General features: G+C 53.2%; 8 protein-coding genes across 8 annotated transcripts; 5 read left to right on the top strand and 3 right to left on the bottom strand.

The window, feature by feature from the left end:
* Positions 1-427: 427 nt before the first annotated feature.
* On the top strand, positions 428-2,521 carry BDP81DRAFT_20023 (cytochrome P450). The gene is made up of 4 exons (XM_060582539.1): positions 428-1,274; positions 1,340-1,827; positions 1,897-2,113; positions 2,232-2,521. The coding sequence occupies exons 1-4, from the start codon at positions 583-585 to the stop codon at positions 2,431-2,433; spliced, it is 1,599 nt and encodes a 532-aa protein (XP_060452383.1). The 5' UTR covers positions 428-582; the 3' UTR covers positions 2,434-2,521.
* A 2,712-nt stretch (positions 2,522-5,233) lies between these two features.
* Positions 5,234-5,677, top strand: BDP81DRAFT_389129 (uncharacterized protein; the record flags this gene model as incomplete). The annotated part of the gene is made up of 2 exons (XM_060587220.1): positions 5,234-5,570; positions 5,625-5,677. The coding sequence occupies 2 exons, from the start codon at positions 5,234-5,236 to the stop codon at positions 5,675-5,677; spliced, it is 390 nt and encodes a 129-aa protein (XP_060452382.1).
* A 492-nt stretch (positions 5,678-6,169) lies between these two features.
* BDP81DRAFT_306931 (uncharacterized protein) lies at positions 6,170-7,589 on the bottom strand (the record flags this gene model as incomplete). Its single annotated transcript, XM_060583316.1, has 4 exons — positions 6,170-6,303; positions 6,351-7,259; positions 7,363-7,435; positions 7,518-7,589. 4 exons carry the CDS (start codon positions 7,587-7,589, stop codon positions 6,170-6,172), a joined length of 1,188 nt encoding a protein of 395 aa, XP_060452381.1.
* Positions 7,590-9,132: 1,543 nt separating this feature from the next.
* Positions 9,133-10,699, top strand: BDP81DRAFT_19972 (Hsp70 protein-domain-containing protein). Its single transcript, XM_060582536.1, has 2 exons — positions 9,133-9,283; positions 9,343-10,699. The coding sequence occupies exons 1-2, from the start codon at positions 9,213-9,215 to the stop codon at positions 10,670-10,672; spliced, it is 1,401 nt and encodes a 466-aa protein (XP_060452380.1). The 5' UTR covers positions 9,133-9,212; the 3' UTR covers positions 10,673-10,699.
* Positions 10,700-10,725: 26 nt separating this feature from the next.
* On the bottom strand, positions 10,726-12,818 carry BDP81DRAFT_364335 (uncharacterized protein; the record flags this gene model as incomplete). The annotated part of the gene is made up of 2 exons (XM_060586487.1): positions 11,549-12,818; positions 10,726-11,515 (listed from the first exon to the last, which is right to left on the bottom strand). The coding sequence occupies exons 1-2, from the start codon at positions 12,538-12,540 to the stop codon at positions 10,726-10,728; spliced, it is 1,782 nt and encodes a 593-aa protein (XP_060452379.1). The 5' UTR covers positions 12,541-12,818.
* A 2,431-nt stretch (positions 12,819-15,249) lies between these two features.
* On the top strand, positions 15,250-15,549 carry BDP81DRAFT_414634 (uncharacterized protein). Its single transcript, XM_060589380.1, has one exon. It carries the CDS (start codon positions 15,269-15,271, stop codon positions 15,425-15,427), a length of 159 nt encoding a protein of 52 aa, XP_060452378.1. The 5' UTR covers positions 15,250-15,268; the 3' UTR covers positions 15,428-15,549.
* A 127-nt stretch (positions 15,550-15,676) lies between these two features.
* On the top strand, positions 15,677-17,215 carry BDP81DRAFT_305545 (beta-1,6-galactanase; the record flags this gene model as incomplete). The annotated part of the gene is made up of 3 exons (XM_060583185.1): positions 15,677-15,905; positions 15,963-16,053; positions 16,126-17,215. 3 exons carry the CDS (start codon positions 15,677-15,679, stop codon positions 17,213-17,215), a joined length of 1,410 nt encoding a protein of 469 aa, XP_060452377.1.
* Positions 17,216-17,371: 156 nt separating this feature from the next.
* Positions 17,372-19,395, bottom strand: BDP81DRAFT_444865 (FAD binding domain-containing protein; the record flags this gene model as incomplete). The annotated part of the gene is made up of 5 exons (XM_060591885.1): positions 17,372-17,539; positions 17,599-17,720; positions 17,779-18,412; positions 18,467-18,891; positions 18,969-19,395. The coding sequence occupies 5 exons, from the start codon at positions 19,393-19,395 to the stop codon at positions 17,372-17,374; spliced, it is 1,776 nt and encodes a 591-aa protein (XP_060452376.1).
* Between the last annotated feature and the right edge of the window lie 183 nt (positions 19,396-19,578).

Below are 19,578 nucleotides of genomic sequence, written 5' to 3'. Positions count from 1 at the left end.
GGGTGGGCACTAAGATATTATGTCGAGAGCTAGTTTAGGTCTGATTTCTGGAGAATGAGGGGATGAGGGGAATCCCGGGGATATCCATACGTACTACGAGATGGCGATGTTACATCATTTTACGGACTTACCCCTCCTCGCCGGACGTATGTGGACGCACGCACATGGGATTGGGATGGGATCGACTCGTCGCGTCAGCCGTGTCTTTGATGGAGACGTTGTGTATAAGATATGCAACTCTAGCAGCCTAAGTTCCACGGTGCCTAGGTAATTCTAAGTTTTGGTCTGATTACTTTGTCTAGTGGACTACTCTGTACCGAAAGCGAAAAACAAATAAACTGGGGCCTTATTCTTTGGAGAGAGGAAAACCCTTGGGCTACGCAGTCGGAAACCTTTTCCGTCTGATGTTGTACCTGCTTTCGTCGGACACACCGGCACGGATATCGGAAACGTGCGTGAGCTTTAAGTGCGATTCAGTCTTCTTTAAAAGCGTTGAGGGGTAGGGCTGCGATTCCAAGACCAGGACCTCGACCTTGACCTCACCAAGAGACGATTGGACTCTCACACAAGATATTGACCATCATGGCGCGAGAATACCTCTACGCAACTTCATCAGCTGCCCTCGGGGCCTACATCCTCTGGACGCTGACTGAAAGATACTTCACCTGGGCCCACGGCTCCCACCTCACAGCAAATCACGCCCTCACCAGCCCCCTCCTCGCAACGCTCCTCATCCTCCCGACCTTAGTCTTACACAAGAAAGCATGGTACCTCTTCAAGATGAAGGCCCTCCACTGCCGCCCGGCGCCCATGTACCCACAAAAGGACCCGATCCTAGGCAGCGACTGGATCCGCACCTCGCTCGCCCGTCAAAAAGAGCACAAGCTCCTCGAGTGGTGGCAGGACCTCTTTGGCGCGCTGGGAAACACCTGGTGGGTGAAGACGCCCGGCGGGTGGGTGCTCATGACGAGCGAGCCTGAGAATTTGAAGGCGATTTTGGCGACGTCGTTTGAGGCTTTTCCCATCATCGGGCCCAGACGGGAGGCGGTGCTGCCGATTTTGGGCGAGGATGCGATTTTCTCGGCGAATGGGGAGGTGTGGCATGGTGCTAGGGCGATGATGAGGCCTAGTTTTGTGAGAAATCAGATTGCGGATTTGAAGTGTTTTGAGAGGCATGTTGGGGATCTTATTGGGAATATTCCCAAGGATGGGGGCACGGTTGATTTGCAGGCGTTGTTGTATATGATGACGATGGACTCGGCGACTGACTTTATGTGAGTGCCTAGAAGAAAGGGGAGGTGACGAGAGAAAGACAGATATACTAACGACAATCCGCTAGGTTCGGGCATTCTACCAACATGCTCACGACGCCGTCGCCAGAAGCCCGCGACTTCACGTCGACATTCGAATACATCACCACCCGCTCCGCCATCCGCTCCCGCCTCGGCTTGCTCACCTTCCTCGACAACGACAAGAAGTGGTACGAAGGCCTGAAGAAGATTCACGACTTCTGCGACAACTACATTCGCAACATCCGCGAAGCTGACCCGGAGAAGAAGGAAGACCCCGAACGGGGCTACGTGTTTCTCAACGAGATGATTGGGAAGCCAGGGATGACGCCGGACTACATCCGCGCGCAGCTGCTGTCCATGATCCTCGCGGGGCGGGATACCACGGCCTCGACGCTGTCTGCGCTGTTTTGGATCTTGGCGAGGAGGGGGGATGTAGTGAAGAGGCTGAGGGGCGAGGTGGAGGCTTTGGAGGGACGCAGGCCTACGTGGGAGGAGGTGAAGGATATGAAGTACCTGAACATGGTGCTCAAGGAGAGTGAGTTGTTCACTGACTGTCTGAGAGGAGGGGACTTTGGGATCGAGTGCTGACGGTGCGTCTTACTAGTCCTGAGATTGTACCCGACTGTCGCGAGCATGTCGCGCGGCACGGCGCGCGATACGACGCTACCCGTTGGCGGAGGGCCCGATGGTAAATCGCCCGTCTTCATTCCGAAGGGCACATCCGTGCGGTGGTCTTTGTTTTGTCTTCACCGGAGGAAGGATCTGTACGGCGAGGACGCTGACGAGTTCCGTCCCGAGCGCTGGGAGGAGATACGGCCATCGTATGTTTTAACCCCTTCTTCTTCTTGTCGATCTTACCCCCTCCCCTGAATCTCTGTCTCTCTCGGTACATTACTGGCTCGAGATGAGAGTTCTTGCTGACGGGATAACCTCACACAGATGGGATTATCTCCCTTTCTCCGGCGGTCCGCGGATTTGCATTGGGCAGCAATTTGCGCTGACGCAGATGAGTTACTTTGTGGTGAGGATCTTGCAGACTTTCAAAGACATCCAACCGAGGGATGAGAGGCCTATGTTGCAGACGGTGGGCATCACGACGAAGCTGCCCAACGACGTCTTGTTGAGCTTTACGCCGGCTTAGAAGCCGCCGGGGACACGGATGGCTGGTAAAGATTGGTGGATTGGATGTCAGAGCAAAGAAACTGTAGAGGAAAAACACAAAGCGCCGACGGATTGGTTTCCTTAAGCATTACATCTGTATCTGTTGCCTGACAATATGAGGACTTCAGCCGAAGAGAGCCATTGCTCGAGGTGGTTTACTTACATCCCAACATTGAGTCAGGCCTTGGAGAAGGAAAGAAGAACTTTGTCTTCTCGTCTGTCGCCAAGCGACCGGGATTGTGGCTGACATGTGTATGGGGCTCAATCACCGTGACGAGTTCAATCTCCTCGTCGTGAGTGAGCGCCGTCAAGTCTTTTATTCCCGATCCCCTATCAACTACCCTCAAACTTCTATCTGCCCAGTCCTTCAAATCCGATCTAACTTCTATCATCAAATTCCATCATTACTTTTCATATTGATTATCTTGATGTTTCAAAGGTGTTCCGTTTCGTTTCGACTATGAGTCGCCCAAAGAAGAACAAAACATTGCTTCATGGATCGTTACCCCCCCCCCCCCCCCCTTTCGACTTCTCAAAGTGTCACATTGAGGAACCACCCAAACGACTGCCAAGAGTGTCAACGCGGCCAGACGGGCTTCTACCTGCCTGAGATCCCGTCCAGTCTGCCAAAGATCTCGCAGCACCAAGAGTCTCGAAAGCGACAGGCGGGTCGCGCAAACGGGCATGCAGGTATCCCGCCTGCATCCCCAACCCCGGCAATGCAGCCAACGACTGAAAATGATGCGTCGCGCACTGAGGTGGTTCGACCCCAGATACCACGGTACCACCAACCTGCACGAACACCCGTAGATGGGACGCACCGGTGACATGCTGGATCTCTCACACGCCATTTCGTTTCTCTCTCTTTTCCCCCTCGTCTCATGAAGAGCGATGAGTAGTGATCAGAGGTGCGTCGCATGGTGCAGGTGGGAGGTGATTTTGGTGGCACCATCGTGCATATTACATGTCTTCTGGAAGCGAGAAGTTAATGAAAAAAGAGTCTCACTTCTTCGTCCATCCCCAGCACGATCGGGTCAGAGAAAAAGAGTTCCATGCTAATGTCGGTCACGCCTTGGCAGGATGCGCGGTCGGCGAGTTTGCGGATGCAAGGGTTTGCAGCAACCGAAGCCATGTCTCAAGCCCACCGCCTACCCCTGGTCGAGAATAAGAAAACGTTGATGGCCAATCTCAATCTCGTCCTCTGAACCGGTGTTTCTCCCTCGAACCTTTTTTTCTGGGACCATGACGATTTTGACCGAAACTCCTTCGTTCAACGAGTCATTAAAAAGGACGAACATTTTGTTCGGGTTAGACATGTACGGGAACCGACGTATTGGTGCAAGGGCTCAGGTAGACCCGATTGTGTCTCGTTGCGTGACGGGCTAGAGATGACAAGCGGGAGTGGCTTTTGAATTTGGAAGGTGACGGGCTCCCGTTCTAGGAGAGGAGGGTGAAAAGGCCGACTCTTGACATCCACCTGTCTCGTGGGACCGGGAACGTCGATGCGTGTAGCCGACTCGACAGCTCTCACCAAGATCTCTTGCTCCAAGCTGGGGGGTCACAGAATGAAGGGAAGCTGATTCGAAATTGCGAGGCCTGGCACCAAGGGGGAACTACGTGTGTCTCTCGTCTGGTATTTACTGATTCTTCGGAAAGAGGTCTGTCTCGTTTGGACTTGTGCTCAGGACCTTCAGAGTCCACGGTCAATGTCTGTCGAGGTCCTTTTGCTGGGTACGTGGAGGACCCTCTTCCAAGACCGCCAGTTTCATCGTCCCGCCGGAGCAAGACAAGGAAAGGTAAGGCAATATCTTAGCTAGCAAACACAAACAGCCTGGGATCTTATATGTTGGAGGAGAAAAAGGCGGAAACCGCGTAACGGACAGCGGACGAGATCTAAGGTTATTGTTGGGTTGCGGAAAGGGAGGTAGACACCCATGCTCCAACATTTCTTATATGCCCCTTTGGGAAGCAAGCAAACCAACATATTCCTTCTTCCAACACGATCTACAATTTTCGTTTGTCACGTTTTCTCTACCAAGGCTCCAGTCGAGAGAGTCAACGGATAGACTAGACTCACTAGAGTCCTAGCCAGGCACAAAAAGATACGTTCTGTTGGTTAGCAGGCAAACACCGCAATCTAGAGCCGCATAAACGACGGACCACCAAGCGGGAGTGCCGTTTCGGCTAGCCGCAGGTGGACAGGTTCCCATTTGGTGAGGCATTCCCCAAGCCGGTCCGTCGTTGGCGACAGAAGGAAAGATGAAGGGGTAACCGTAGATGGATGAGACCAAACTCCCTCACCCCCCCTTTCTCGGGAGAAGGGGGTGAGAAGTACGTACGCGAGAACCCGTACGTAGAGCAGAGAAAGCCGGGGTAGCTGAGAGACATGAACGGATAGTCCAACTTAACAAGATCAATTTCCACAAGAAACTGTAGTCCGCCACTTCTCTCTTCAATCTACAATTCCACTGCTGTGGGACGAAGAAGAAGAAGCGCCTTGTTTTCTCCCGGGACAATCCTTCATTCCTACAAGATTCCCGGGTTTATGGTCCTGCTTCACCTACGGATACCCGTGTACGCAAAGAGCACCAGGACGCCCGCCCTTGAGATAGCTCCCGTCTCAATCCATGGTTGCCGGTGCCCCCCCCCTTCCATCCCCCGGACCGCCATCGAACGCCTCTCCCGCAACCCACGCTCCCTAGACCACTATCCGAGCGTCTCTGCCGCTCAACGGGGCAGAACAAGAACACAGCACCTCCCTCACTCTCTAGCCGCAAGCCATGTCTTTCTATGAGGGAGACAGCCGCACCGGCCCCCAGCCAGCGCCGCCACCACGAGCCCTCCAACCCGGCGAGATCGGAGCCATCATCGGCACCGTGACCGTCTTCATTGGCGTCGTCGGGGCGCTGTTCTTCTACCGCACACACAAGGCCAAGAGGCGTCGGGCGGAGCACGGCGAGAGGGTCGACGACGACGACGAACATCGACTGCACGAGACGAGGCACCATAAAACCGAAGACGGGCTATTCGGGGGAAGGAAAGTGGTGACGAAACCGCTCCCGGCGAGGAAAAAGACGTGGGACCCCTATGAAGGGGCGAAGACGGATGAGTCGGATGGTAAGTTGTCTCTGTTTTTGGTGTCTGGATCATTGTAGGCTGACTGTTGTGAAGCTGAGAGAGGAGAGAGCCATGAGATGCGCACCCAGGATAGGGTGCGATCATAGCATTCGGGAGACAGTCGTTGAATACCGCGCCACTGCTTTGAGTTTTTGGATGCATCTAGCAACACTTGGTTTGTCTTTGGTCTGTCGCGAAATTTGGGCCAATATGGGGTCTCGTCCTTGAGTGCTTTGGAAGTAACTGTATGATGATTGGAATCAGCATATCTTTGAAGAAAATAGCGCCTATTTTGTTTTCACGCAGTCGAGGATAGATGGGCGTGCTCCCGATCTCTTCTGAACACGGAAGGCGTTGTGCTGTGATTCAGACATGGTCACTCTTTGGAATAGTCGACCATGAAGACGCCTAAGTAACCGTATTGACACTTTTCAAAGACTAGTTTGTATTAAACGCCAAATCATATTCCAACAAACATCATAGACTAAACAAAATGGACTTTCTGACCCGCTTTGTGATCTTACCTAAAACGCCAGAGATGCTTCTCGACCCAACCGATTCATGTTCTACCGTAAAAACAAGTTCTGATGCACATGCTGCTACTGTTGACCAGGTTTGGGCATATAGCGGCTTCTAAACGCTTGACTGATGCTGAATCTGCTCCCGATGCCGCCGTCTTGCATCTTACTCGCGAGGGCTTCCTCGAGAGCGGACTGTGTCACAGAGGCGTCTGCTGTCTATTAGCATTGCTCGTCAGTAACGAGTGATTGCGGAGCTTACCGTCCAAGTCACTGAAGCTGCTGCCCATACTTGGCGTGCCGTCGCTTCCGTCTCGCGAGTACCCCTTCCGACTTGGACTCTTGCCAGACAGTTCAGCCGGGCGGCGAGGAGAGAGGGGGCCAGTTGGGCGTCTCTCCCCTGTCGAGGGGCCCCTGGACACCATGGCGGGTGAACTTGTCGACGAATCTGACGTCTCGGAGTGGTGAATCTTCTCCTTGCCTTTCGGTGTCCGTCGGGCGTGTCGGGGATCGCCCCGTAATGTCGAACCCATGTCTTGTGCTGATGTGTTGGATGATTGCGGCTTGTATTGGAGAAAAGCGGGCTCGGTGTCCTCATCTTCGTCTTCGAGATCGGTCGGGCCGTCGCGCTGCTGGAAGCGAGGTGGTCGTCGGATAATGCGCGATTGCGCTGGGCTGGACTCATCGTCCGAGGTGGTGGGCGAGCTCAGCTCATCGGCGTCAGGCGAAGTCGGTTCGGGGCTCCTGGGAGTGCTCTGAATAGGAAGTGATGACAGACGACGTCGCTGATTGTCGTTGGATGGCCGCGAGGTGGCAGGCTTGCTCTGGCGGGTCGTAGAGCCGCCGCCCAGGTTGCGTGTTATCGTACCTGAGGAGGCATTCCGTGTGATATTCGGTCGGAGAGAGCTTGTTATGGGCGTCGCTGGCGTGCTGGTATCGGTCCGAGGAAGCGGCGAATCGCGTCGGATGGATAGCGCAGAGACAGTTCGTTGGTGCGTGTGTGGCTCGGCGCCAGGAACGGGGGATGGAGCAGAGGAGCCCTTGGCGGCGGCTGTGGCTTTCCGGACCTGGGCTCGAAGCTGCGCAGTGTGCCGCTCGGTCAAGTAGGCTACTTGTTGAAGAAGGAAATCGACGGTCACGTCGAAATGTGCGGCTCTGAAGGATGGGTGAGCTCGATGGAGTGGTTCCGGTTCCCGGGAAAGGACTTACAGTTCATTCCCTAAACGCAACCAAGTTAGCGACGTTCACAAGCTCAAATGCCAGCCAGGACTCACAGTCAATCTCTTGTTTAGTTGCGCCGGAGATGATGTTCCATAACACATCGTCCTTGGCGGAATCCCAGTTAACCTGCATCGTGGAGTCGCATCAGTGTCGGTCCCGCGGCTAAAGGCACCCGGACGGTTATGGGCGGATGGACTCATGGACTCACCGGAGGGGGATCCGTGAACTCGCCCCGCAGAATGGGCAGTCTGACGAAGACTGTGTACGTGGGATCAGTCATTCCGATCGTGCGGTCGTCATGCTTGCTGGCTCAGCTCTAGAAATGGTGACAGGCTTGGGTGAAAGCTTGGGAAGAGTGCGACTTGAAGGAGTGAAGATGACGGAAGAAGCCTGGCTTCCGTCGTCGTTGAGAGCCTTATCGGAGCTGCGGGAGCGATAAGAATTCTGTGGTGGGGCGGCTGATAACGGCTGGGGCCGGGTGGGCCGTAGCTCCAGGCAAGCGTTTCGGGGGCAGGGCGACCGCTGGCTTTCGTCTCAGGTTCTCAGTATCGTCCCTTGTCCAACCACATGCACTCACACCAATCGCGACGAACCACGATGTTTGTAGCAAGGTGCTCCTTGCGAGGTAGAAGTAACATCATCGACACCATCAGAAGAGCATCGTCAAGAAGTCTTTGCTACGAGCGCGGCATCTGCAACTTCAGTGTTAGTACCTCTTGTCTACATATTCAGGTCCCTCAAGGGGATGTTGATATCTGGAAGCCTTTAGAGACCGAACAATCCGTTCCTGAGTAGATCTTCACTGCGAATCTGAGAAAGACTGCAACCGTACAGTGACAAAGAAAGAAGCTGTAAATCAAGTCCATAAGTCGGACCGCCTAAGTGCATAGTGAGACGAGGGAACGCTGGCCAGAGGCTTACAGTAGGAAGGCATGTTGCCTGCCTGCACCTTTCTCGGGAGTGAAGCCATGGTTGAGGCCAGCGTTGTCATCACATACTCACTTCCTGAATATACAGAATACACACTGGAAGGAGCCTTCATAACCCCCCTCAATCCCATTCCCGTCACCACAACCAGCAGGCGCCCGTCTAGGCCGACGGGTCAGGTCAAACTGGGATGGGTGGGGGAGTAGTTAAAGGTCAACAATCAATTACGCCCATAGCCTACTCGACGACAGGCTCCGAGTTCGAATCCCAGTATGAGCACCAAGAGATGTAGCCACACCGGTTGTGAACTCTTTTTTTGTCCAATCTTCTAGATTTTTAAATGCACTGTTGCCTAACACGCAATACGAGCTAGCGTGGGATATTCAGGTTAGCTCACTAAGCACCCAGCTGGTGTCACCAACAACAGGCCACAACAGCCATCGCTTCTCGTATAAAGAGGACAGCTGGTCTGTCAAAAGCTTAGTAGAAGCTACATCGAACTTATAAGATTTCTTGAAGCAAGGCCAAATAACCATCGCGTCTATTGCTAGAGGTGTTTGCGATAATTTAACTCCTCTGCACTTTCGACAGCCTGACACGAGACACAAATTGCAGTTGTTTGACATGTCGTCTTATTCAGAACGGCATAGAGCCAAGAGCTTCGGTCTGCTCGGGATTTTCATCTTGCCTCTATCGCTAGCATGCTCTGGTGCGTCCGCATTCGAGGTCAGTGGCCGGGACGGTGAATATAACTCTGATTGCATGTCCATTGTGAGTGTCCTGCCAAAAGTTCCAAAGCACTCATGGACGCCGTAATTGATGAAAGTTGTGTTATGAAGAGCCTCGGACCTTCATACTCAAGCGTGGGCATGATTCAACGTGGTGCCAGGAGGATACCGCTTGATGGCCAGAGTAAGCTTCCTGTAGAGCTTCTAGAAAAAGAGCTGATGACAGATGTACTCTAGGCTTCACAATCATGGGACCAGATGAATCAGCACATCACGCACAACGTGATCCAAGTCTTTCAAGTGCTCTATTCGATTACAGGTTAGACCAAGGCCTGCCGTACTCTCTCCCTAATGATGGTGAGCGCTAACTTCTATCAGTCATATGGTTTGCGATGCCACGGAGCCCGAGTACTTCCTACATCGAGCCATCAAACACCCAATTTCTCAAGTAGATTCAAATGCGAATTCTCACGAAGCTCATGTATTCAAAGATGCCGTCATCGAAGCCCTCCAGGAACTGAAGAAGGCGACCGAAAGCTGGACACTTGGGCCCATTGAACAGGCAGTCGTGACTGTGCCGCAGTATTTCACCAAGGAAGAGCGCAACATCATCACGGAAACTGGTCCCTCCATTGGATTAGAAGTTCTTCGCATCATGAACGCACCTACCGCCGCTGCCATCGGGTTCGGCATAGACAACCTGGACGATGATTTCCACTTCATTGTATATGACCTAGGGAGAGAAACCTTCGAGGTGTCTTTGTTTGAGCTTGATGCAGGTGTATTCGATTGTCTGGCTACTATCAGTGACCACCAGCTTGGCAAAGAGATAGGCGAATCGGTGCAGCAGAAGCGGCTGAGAGGGAACTCGGTGTTCGACGCGACCGAGATGGAGACACTCGAGAAGACACTACCCCTTCTGGACCAGGTCATCAAAAGCGCGAATCTTTCTAGCAACGAAATCTCAAAAGTCGCCATCGTGGGCGGCTATACAGAAGCGTCACAGTTACGATCCATGGTAGACACCTTCTTTGGTGGTGGATCCTCTGCTATCTTCGACCATCCAGCAAGTCTTCGGTTGATGCCAGGCATGTGGGACTACGATGAAGTTGTTACGTTTGGCACCGCCGTCTTTGCCGAAAATCTCTGTGGACGCGGAAGATACGACGACCTGGTTGGTACGCTAGAGTCGAACCCACGATCAGTCCTTGTGGAGACCATCGGAGGCGAGGCGCTACGGGTGTTTCAGCGATACACGATACTCCCGTCTACTTGGACCATGAGCTTCACCACGACCGTTGACGGACAGTCGAGGGCCGTCATACCAGTCTTCCAAGGCGAGCTTGAAGATACAAGAAAAAACGATAAAGTGCTCGTTCTCAGGCTGGATTGCATCCCGCCTGCACCTCGCGGAACTCATAATATCGAAGTTATTCTGGAGGCGGGCGTTGACACGGCGAATAATACATACAGGTTTTTGCTCAAGGCGTCAGCCCATCTCATAGATGGAAGGGAGCAGTGTTCGGACAATGCTTCCGGAGTTCTCCATGATTTTGACGCAGTTGACGCACTCACTGGCGAAGATATTGAACTTGAAGCTGCTTATGTTTATGGGAGAGCTGAGCCCACCCAGTCCGGTACATGCATCAATCGTCGAAGCGAGATTGATCAGCATTACGTCGCGGCAGCTGAAAAAGTCTCTCAATAAAATATAACTAGCATCACCTCCTTCAGGGGCCGACTGGCTGATCCAACTCTTCTTCACTTTCCTGCAGGCTCAACCTTCAAAACCTGCCAACAAGGCACCTTGTCAAGCCCTCGAGGGGAGTACTCAAAGCTGCACGTCTCGCCATCCCTTTCCACCAGAACTTTGACTTCGCGATCTGGGCCGAGCATGGAGAATTCAAATCCGTCCAAACGCAGAATTCGGTCACCATCCTGGAGCCCACTGAGATTTGCTCTTGATCCAGGCTCAATCGCAGAAACAACTCCCCTTTCCAGACTCTTCATCACATCGAATCCAAAGTACAGCATCTCCTGGTCAACTTCGACAACGCGACTAGTGCCTTCCTTGGCACCGAAAGCCTCCGTCATATCGTCAAGCCACATGGTGTTCCCGTCCATAATGGTCTCCTGAAAATAAGGTGCTGCAGCAATATCAATCATATCCAACCAATGCGCGACCCCATTCAACCAATCTACTGTTCGCATTTGGAGGCCGCTTCGGCGCTTCTCCATAAGGTCTCCAACAACTCCATCGAGAGGCCTCAACACGCCTGCTTCCGTTTGCACAGAAGCGCGGCGCGTGTAGCAATCCATCTTGAGCATGTAGATCCAGCCGCGGTTGTAGGGGATTGATGCGGTGTAAGAATCTACCTGGGCTGGACTCTTGCCTTGACTTATTCTCGTTGTGAGGTGGGGACTGGTGTAGTACGCGGACAGAAACCCGTTGAGTGTCGCACGGAAGTAATCGGGACCCCTTTGACCGAACCTGTAGGGGAAGAAGATGGTGTACATCTGGGACAGGCCTACGCAACAGTTAATTAGATGGCTTGTGTCAGAGCCAGAGGGGAAGTTTGAGGACAAGCCTTTCGAGAACCACTCAGCCTCAGATCCATCATCGTCTTCTGTGTCTAGTCGGGCCCACGATCGTACCATCAAGTCGTTGAAGAGGCGCACGAGATCAAAGTCAGACACTGCCTCCGTTTGAAAATCGTACTCGATCAAGCTGCTGGCCTGGAACCCTGTTCCACCAAAGCCATTGGGAACTTTGCGAATGAAGGCTTGATAGCTTCCCTGAGGATCTCGAAAGAATGTCGACATACTAGGGAAGATCTTGCTGCTGTATTCGGATAACTTCTCGAGATTCGTCGGAAGTTTGCCAAACCAGAAGGTCGAACCGGCGTTGGGAGAAGCATCTCCGGTCATGCCGGTCATGGCGTCAACATGTGCGGGAAAGCTCTGAACTGGGCCGACCATGTAGACAGAATTTAGCAGCATGTCGATAGTGCCTTCTTTGGTGATGGGCTCGGGTCCTTCCCCGTGACTCCAAACCGCCCGTGTTCCCGGAGGCGAGGAGGAAACATCCCACTGCACTGTGATTTGATGTAGAATCTCTGGCTCAGCGGCTGGTCGTGGGATGAACCACTTTCCAGCACCCATCAGCCCCCCTTGGTCTTCCAACAGCTCTGTTCTTCCAAGATCGATACCAAGAGGAACAATGGATCTCCTGTGATCCTTCGCAGTGACCTGTACAGGCTGTACGTGGAGATGTAGCGATAAGTCACCCTCCATGTTGCGCAAGCCGTGCCATTCTTGTAGATTTGCGTCGTTGGAGCTGTCAACTATGTTGAGGGGGAAGTGGCCTTGGCTGTCGTAGGCCTTGATACTCGACGGATGGTATTCATGCGATGGCGCCCCTGTGCCATTGTCTCGTTTACTGTAGAGGAAAATTGGCTCGCCAGCAGCTTTGCCTGGGGATTGAAGAACCAATATGACGTCGAGACCATATATACTATCGCTGTCAACAACGGGCGTCAGGGTCAAAGTTATGCTCGAGCTAGCTTTGGGAACCATTTTGCTTCCAGGATGTGATTCAATGGGATGGACTGAAGACGATGCATGTCTGCTGAATGCATTACCAAACCTATCGGAGCGAGACGAGACCCTAGTCAAGATTTGGAGTTGGTTGTTATCTGTCCCCTCGCCATCGCCACCGATGCCAGCGTGTCAGCAGGCCAAAAATGACGGCTTCCTAAAACGTGTAGCTTGCCGCTGCTCTCATGCCTATTGAAGTATGAATCGATTTATGAAACAAGAAATGATAATAACCGCACAGTCAATGAAAACTACCCTACGTTTAAAGAGCCCGATAGCGCTTTCGATGCCAGGGACTTCGAGCAACCTTCGCTAAGGTAATAAGTGGTTTTCGAACCTGGTTCGACCTCAAAATACTACTTGACATAACGTGGATCATCAAGTTGCACCTCATCTGAGAAAATTTGTCCCCTGAAATTAACTGACTTCTCACCTCTTGGATGATGTGCCTCGCACCCTTCTCATAACCCGGCACAAGACAAGCCGCCGGTGATACCACCTACCCTCCGTCTCCGGGTTCACCTCTACGCTTCATCATGACTTATCCCCCAGAACTACATGTAGTTTCCAATACCAAATGACGCCATATTCATCATTAGTATATCAAATGATGGTCTCTCAACTCACACGGTACATACATGACTCTGCTACAGCGCCTCGCGAGCAGGAGTGCCAGTTTTGGTACCACGGACGAGCTCTGGTCCGCCCTCAGAGTCGTCAAACTTGACCTCCAAAGTCCGCGCCTGGGATGCGATACGAGAACTATCGCTCGCCTCTCTCAAGAACGACCTAGATTCCACATCGAGGCCGTGGGCTAGGGTCGCCAGTGAGCTTCCCCTCCACGCCGGAAGGCCCAGCCTTTTCGTCTCCCACATCGACAATAAGCAGAACACACACCCACCTATCAGCGCGCCCATGGGGAGTGACAAGAATGTCCAATTCACTCTGATTTTGATCACCCATTCCTTCGTTACTCCACGATGTGGATTACTTTGAAGCGAACGATTTCGGATCCATTTTGTCAGGCTGGCAGCAACCATCTCAAAGGTCCTAGTGATGTTCTGTGAAGCTGCAAGACTGCTAATTATCTCCGTCGGTGGACTGCGAATCCTCTCAACTAACGATCGGGGGTACACAAGCAATTGTGTCTCATCGGGCGTCATTGTCGTCGAAGCAGACATGTTGCGGCCTGTTATTCTGGCTGCCAACCATTCGATGAGGCTCCCAATGGTGTTGTGCGAGATGTTGAATCTCAAATCATTGTCCAAGATAAAACCAGTAGCTGCGAGGTACTCAGCTCGGGGAACGATAAGCTGTAGATCTGTGCGGGGAGCATCGAAGTATCCGACAAACAGTGAGTGGTTCACAAAAGTGTTGAAAGCCTTCGTCAAATCTTATGTCGTTGCGTATCTACCCATCTGATAGAAAAGAGTCCAGATTCCGATTGGCTTGGGAACTGACAACTCTCTCCTGCAGCACATTTTGCTCAACGACTGTCCGATAAATGTTGGTACAGAAGTAAAGAGCGCATTCCGTTGCAGTTACGTCACTGTCTTTCCATTTCTGCTTCCGTAGGCGGAACTCCTGGCTAGCTGACATTATGGAGAAGGAATATATCAGGGTTTGAAGATGACCATAGGTCAACGTTTGCCCCCGGGTTGATTGTGCAGTGAGTTCGGCACTTGCTCTTACCTCGTCAATACGCTCTACCTTTGATTTATTCCCATCGAAGTTCGATATGCTCAGGTTTAGGTATGGTATTTCGAATCTGGTGTAGTTGTGCTGACCATCCGTTTCAGAATAAAACTCTCGGTCTGGTAGGGTGGCGATGTCGTCGGCCCACCATGCTTTTCCTCGAGACTTTTCGATCACAGATGATATGTCGTTGCAGGAGCTGCAGACTGCTACTGATCCAAAAGGATCCCAGGTACAATTACCAGTTGGACACCCAAAAGTCACCCTTGTACTTCACCTGAGCTCTCGCCGCACCTTTTATCTATTAATACTACCAGCATCTCACTGCGTTATCTGAAAAAAAACATACTTGAGTGGCCATCTTGAGCCCCAGAACTACTCTGTATGGCTGCCTCGTCGACACTGATAACACTCGGTTTCCCTTTGCGGTTTAGTGTCGCGTGATCATGCTGTGCGACATCACGCAGGTTGTCTCCTCTTCTTGACGATCATCTCGAGTGAAGGTCCTGCCGCAGCCTGATTCCAAGTGGAACGAAAAACGAAGCGTGCTTCTAGTGGCTGTTCTTGAAATTTGAGTTGTCAATCTTCAAGACGGAGTGACTCAATAGACAAAGTTAGTTGCCACTATTCGAGTATATTAATATCCAGTCGTTGACAAACGCAACGCGAGTTAGCCAAACGAAAACAGATACCTACAGTCGAAGCAGGGTTGTTGGTATTAGTCTAACAGCATCCGCTTGGGCTCGGGGACAAAATCGTGGGAGATCAGACGACATGATCTAGTCTCGGCAGACCACCACTTTCGGCCCGGCTCCGAACAGCATCCCCCGCCCCCCGGGTCACCGTTTACCGGCAAAAAAACAAAACAAAAGTCTCTTGTCAAGGTCTTCTATCCGTACTAAGAATCTAAGTTGTTTTCTTCTTTCCCATCTCCACCATCCCCCCATGATTGAATGCGGGGTAAACCCATGCTTAGAGCTTTCTCCAAGACTCCACCAGTTCAAGCGGCCCAATGCCGTCACCAGATGCACCTCGGGGAAGACGTTTCCATGGGGGGAATCCTGGCCTCGACCGGCCCCAAACCTTGGTTGAAATAGCTTCGGTAAAAAGCCCACCGCCCTTCGCCCAGCACCAACCCAAACGTAGCTTGGGAGCCGATGTTGGTCCATGATCGGATCGGGGTCGATTGACGATGCTCATTAAACACGAGGAAAATAACGGTGCGGGGGATGCGGAGCCGAACAAGCCATTGCCCAATGGTTCCGGGCCATCCATAGATGCACCCAGCCAGCGTCTTCGATGGATGTTACGTCCTTTTAAGAGAGAGGCTGTCCTCCTCTTCTTCGCCAGTGTGACCTTCTCTTCTCTCATTGCAGCTTTGCTTCTCACGTAGGTCTTTACGTGAGTCTCTGTTTCCGCAATGAAGGGTCTTGCCATCGCCTTTGCGGCGCTTGTGTCGTCAACATGCGCGCAGTACATGAAGACTCCCGCCTCGCCTCGTTATGGCTCTCACCAAGCCGTGAAGAGACAGGCCGGTAACCAGACTAGCGGCTCGTGGCCCTACGCTCCCTTCAGTACCCGCGGACGTGATATCGTCAATGCCCGCGGTGAGGTCGTGACATGGGCTGGTACAAACTGGCCGATGAGTGGTACGTTGAAACATCTAGGACAGTTCTGAGAGAACACCAGACTAACAACCCACAAAGGCGAGACTATGGTTCCCGAGGGTCTGGAATGGGCCTCGGTTGATCAGATCCTCGACGATGTCGAGAGCGTCGGCTTCAACTACATTCGCATGTAAGTCCCTTCCATTCTCACGCGTGTAACACATCGCACACCAAAATGAACCTCAGCTAACACTCCTCACAGGGGCTACGCCATCGAAATGGTCGACCAAATCTACGACCGCGCCGGCGAGGACGTCCCCCTCGAAGTCGCCATGATCACAGCCCTAGGCTTCGTCAACGGCACAAAGGTCACCAACGAAATCATCCGCAACAACCCGACCTGGACCCGCGAGACAACCCGCTTCGAGATCTGGTCCGCCATCGCCGAAGCCGCCTACGAGCGCGGCATCTTCATCTCCCCGGACGTCCACGTCGGCAAGGCCCAGTGGTGCTGCTCCCACACGGACGGCAACGCCTGGTTCGACGACGTCAACTTCAACACCACCCACTGGCGCCGCGGCCTCTCCTACGTCGCCAACTGGGCCAAGTCCCACCCCAACATCGTCTCCCTCTCCCTCCGCAACGAGATGCGCGAGTCGTGGAACGTGACCAACCTGTACTACAACTGGGAGACGCTCGTCGGCAACTTCTCGGCCGGCGCCGACGCCATTCACGAGGCTAACTCGGACGTCCTCATCCTCTGGGGCGGCATGCAGTACGGCCAGGACTTGTCTGCTCTCACATCGGGCAAGAACTACTTGACGGCGCCGTGCTACAAGTGCACCGCCATCCGCGATGCCTCTCGCCGCGAGCCAAAGGTGTTTGACCTCGACAGCCATGCCTGGGCGGACAAGCTTGTTTGGGAGCTGCACTTGTACAAGATGAGCGAGGACGTTGACACGGGGACGTGCCCCATTATTGAGGCCGGTCTCTACCGCAACGGCTTCAACGCACTTGGCATCGACAAGCCCGCCGCTTGCAATGTTACCAATGACTGCCCCAAGGCGAGCCGGTTGACGCCCGTCATCTTTTCCGAATTCGGCAACGGCCAGGACGACACGCTCCGCAACGACACACTTCAGGTTTGTCTGAGGGATTACACCGTCAAGCACAACGTCAGCTGGATGGTCTGGGGTCTTGCCGGTAGCTACCGTGTGCGCTCCGGCGCTCAGGGCGTGCCCGATACTTGGGGTTTGACCAACTATGAGTGGAATGGATGGAACTCTCCCGAGACTATCGAGGATATCTGGAAGCCTTGGGTGAAGGCTATGAACCCGACTAGAAAGTCATAAAGCACGGCTATAGACCTTAATCCGAATTCTAATTTGATCTTATTGTCATTACCACGAGGTCCATTGAGGTGATGGAATAGGAGTGACATGATCTAGTCTTGCTCTTGCCTTGGAACGGAACTGTTTACGACAAAACTAATCCCTCAGTGTATCAGCCTAGATTCTGCAAAGCCGCCCATCGCTTCTCTGCTTCCACCCCTCGTTTCCAACACACGGCTGGCACCAGAAGACGTCGTCTGGGTCTACAGTCTTCTTGATCTTGAGTAGGCGCTCGTAGTTAGTGCCCCAAAAGGTATGTTGCCAGTCATTCTCGTACGAGAGACCCTGTACCGTGTTAGTAGGAGATTCAAGACTGTTCCTTTCCCATGTTGTGTCTGACTTACCTCATTCAAATAGGATCCCCCGCCAGGCGCCAACTGTCGGAACCCTTCGACCGAGTCGTAGATGCTCGTCCCGGCCTCGCTCTTGGACGTCTCATTGAACGAAGTCCATCCAACAGCAGCGACTGCGGAAAACAATATTCAGCTCGGGTAACGCCTCCTAGACGAATTAAATCGACTTACTGGCATGAATGTAGGCAGTCCTCCATGCCGGGTGAACCGCATCACTTCCGCCCCTAGGCTTCGCGTTGTGTACGCCCTTGCCGGATACCAAGAAGGCATACATGCCGCCCACATTATCAGTGGCCGTCTTCACCGCGCCAGCAAGAGCGTCCAGATCTCCCGTCAATGCCTTCTCGTCCAGTAAACGAGAAGCTAGCAGCTTGTTGATGCCCCCTTTATTCATGTCATAATTATTGTCGTAAAAGTCAAGCCAGGACGGATACTCGGTAGTAACCTTGGCAAAAGTGACGTTGGGCCAGCGTTCCATAACAGTCTGGTTGATTGACGTCCAGATCCTGTTGACTTCTTCTCGGTCCGTGTCATCTTGCATCAGAGAGATGCCGATGACGCCAGCCGCATTCGGTGGAAGGCCCGGGGAACTGACGGGGTTCGGCATGTGCGAGTTGATCAGGGCGTAGCCCGCGAGGCCGGCCTTCTCGAGAGCGGGGACATTCGAAAGGAAGTAGGCAGCGAGATCTGGGATGATGGGTGACCTGAGCTCAGTGAGCATCGCCCACGCCGTGTGCGTGATTGGGGGCGACGGGTGGGTCGCGAAGGTGATGGAGGTGAGAACACCAAATGTTGATCCTCCTCCCTGATGAAGTCAGTACTGATGCCAAACTCTCAAGAGTGAGGCGGGCGCACTTACACCGCGCATAGCCCAAAACAGGTCAGAGTTCTGGGCCTCGTTAAGGGTCAAGATCTTGCCCAGGGGCGTGACAATCTCCATCTGCAAGACGTTGTCCGCAGCCAACCCGAACCTTGGCGCGAGCAGCGAGTGACCACCTCCGGTAGCATACCCCCCGACGCTCACAGTCTTGGCGGTACCTCCGACGATGGCCTGGCCGTGTTCGGCGGTAGCTTTGTAGAGGTCGTACATCTCAGTGCCGCCCCCAGCAGTCACTGCGCTCCCCGGGATGGTGATATCGCTTCCCGCGAGCTTGAACTCATCCGCATGGTACTCGATGCCCGTCATGTGGTGCACCCAGATAGACAGCGAGCCAGGGGTAATCGATCTACCCAGATAATCATGTACGGTACTCTTGACAACAAGCCTCACATTGTTCTTCCTCGCTACATCCCCAGTCAACACACATATACCAAGCAAACATAGGAACGGAGGTAGTTAAAAAAAAAAAAAAAAAACTAACCGAAATCGATACCAATCTTGACATGCTCCGGCGTGGTAGCATTCACGACGTACGCAGGGTATCCGTCAGCGCTGCACAAATAAGCCGGGTCAGGAAGGCAGGAGTCATTAGCGAAGTTGCTCCAGACGACGGAGACGGGATCGTCGACGTGGAGCTCGTACGAGTTCCACCGGGCCTCGACGTCGGCGCAGGCGGTCTCGTTGTAGGAGGCCTGTCCGGGATGGCAGACAGCTCCCGGAGGAGACGGGCGGAGAAGTCGTCCTCCGCCTCCAAGGGACTCGCCGAGGCGGGACCAGGTTGCTGCGGAGGGCCAGTAAGCGGTGCCGGGGTAGGATTTGCATGTTGACTTGGAAGAGTAGTCTTGGGCTATGACAAGGGATGCGAGGGATGCGGTCAAGAGGAGAAGATGCTTTGTGGCGTGCGGCATCCTGGTTTCAAGTGATGGGACTAAGAGTCTGAGATTCGAGGCTTCGGTCTTACCTGGACAGAATCATGAGTTTGAGGCAGAGGCATCATCCCTTTTCAACAGTGGTGATCGTCGAAGGAAGCCTAGAGTGGGTGGTGATGTTTGTGTAGCAAACAGGTCTGCCGAAGCGGCACGGAAAGGACT

This window comes from Colletotrichum phormii, assembly GCF_030913505.1.
Source record: "Colletotrichum phormii strain CBS 102054 chromosome Unknown BDP81scaffold_1, whole genome shotgun sequence".
Taxonomy (NCBI): Eukaryota; Fungi; Ascomycota; class Sordariomycetes; order Glomerellales; family Glomerellaceae; genus Colletotrichum; species Colletotrichum phormii.
The sequence above is the reverse complement of the archived record's forward strand: the minus strand, read 5'-3'. Positions and strand labels throughout refer to the sequence as shown.

Excerpts from the sequence above, each read along its gene's own strand:
- BDP81DRAFT_20023 (XM_060582539.1), top strand. The coding sequence starts at position 583 with ATGGCGCGAGAATACCTCTACGCAACTTCATCAGCTGCCCTCGGGGCC. Across the intron at positions 1,828-1,896 it reads GAACATGGTGCTCAAGGAGA|TCCTGAGATTGTACCCGACT; the intron begins GTGAGTTGTTCA and ends GCGTCTTACTAG. Across the intron at positions 2,114-2,231 it reads TGGGAGGAGATACGGCCATC|ATGGGATTATCTCCCTTTCT; the intron begins GTATGTTTTAAC and ends AACCTCACACAG.
- BDP81DRAFT_19972 (XM_060582536.1), top strand. The coding sequence starts at position 9,213 with ATGGGACCAGATGAATCAGCACATCACGCACAACGTGATCCAAGTCTT. Across the intron at positions 9,284-9,342 it reads AGTGCTCTATTCGATTACAG|TCATATGGTTTGCGATGCCA; the intron begins GTTAGACCAAGG and ends AACTTCTATCAG.
- BDP81DRAFT_414634 (XM_060589380.1), top strand. The coding sequence starts at position 15,269 with ATGCCGTCACCAGATGCACCTCGGGGAAGACGTTTCCATGGGGGGAAT.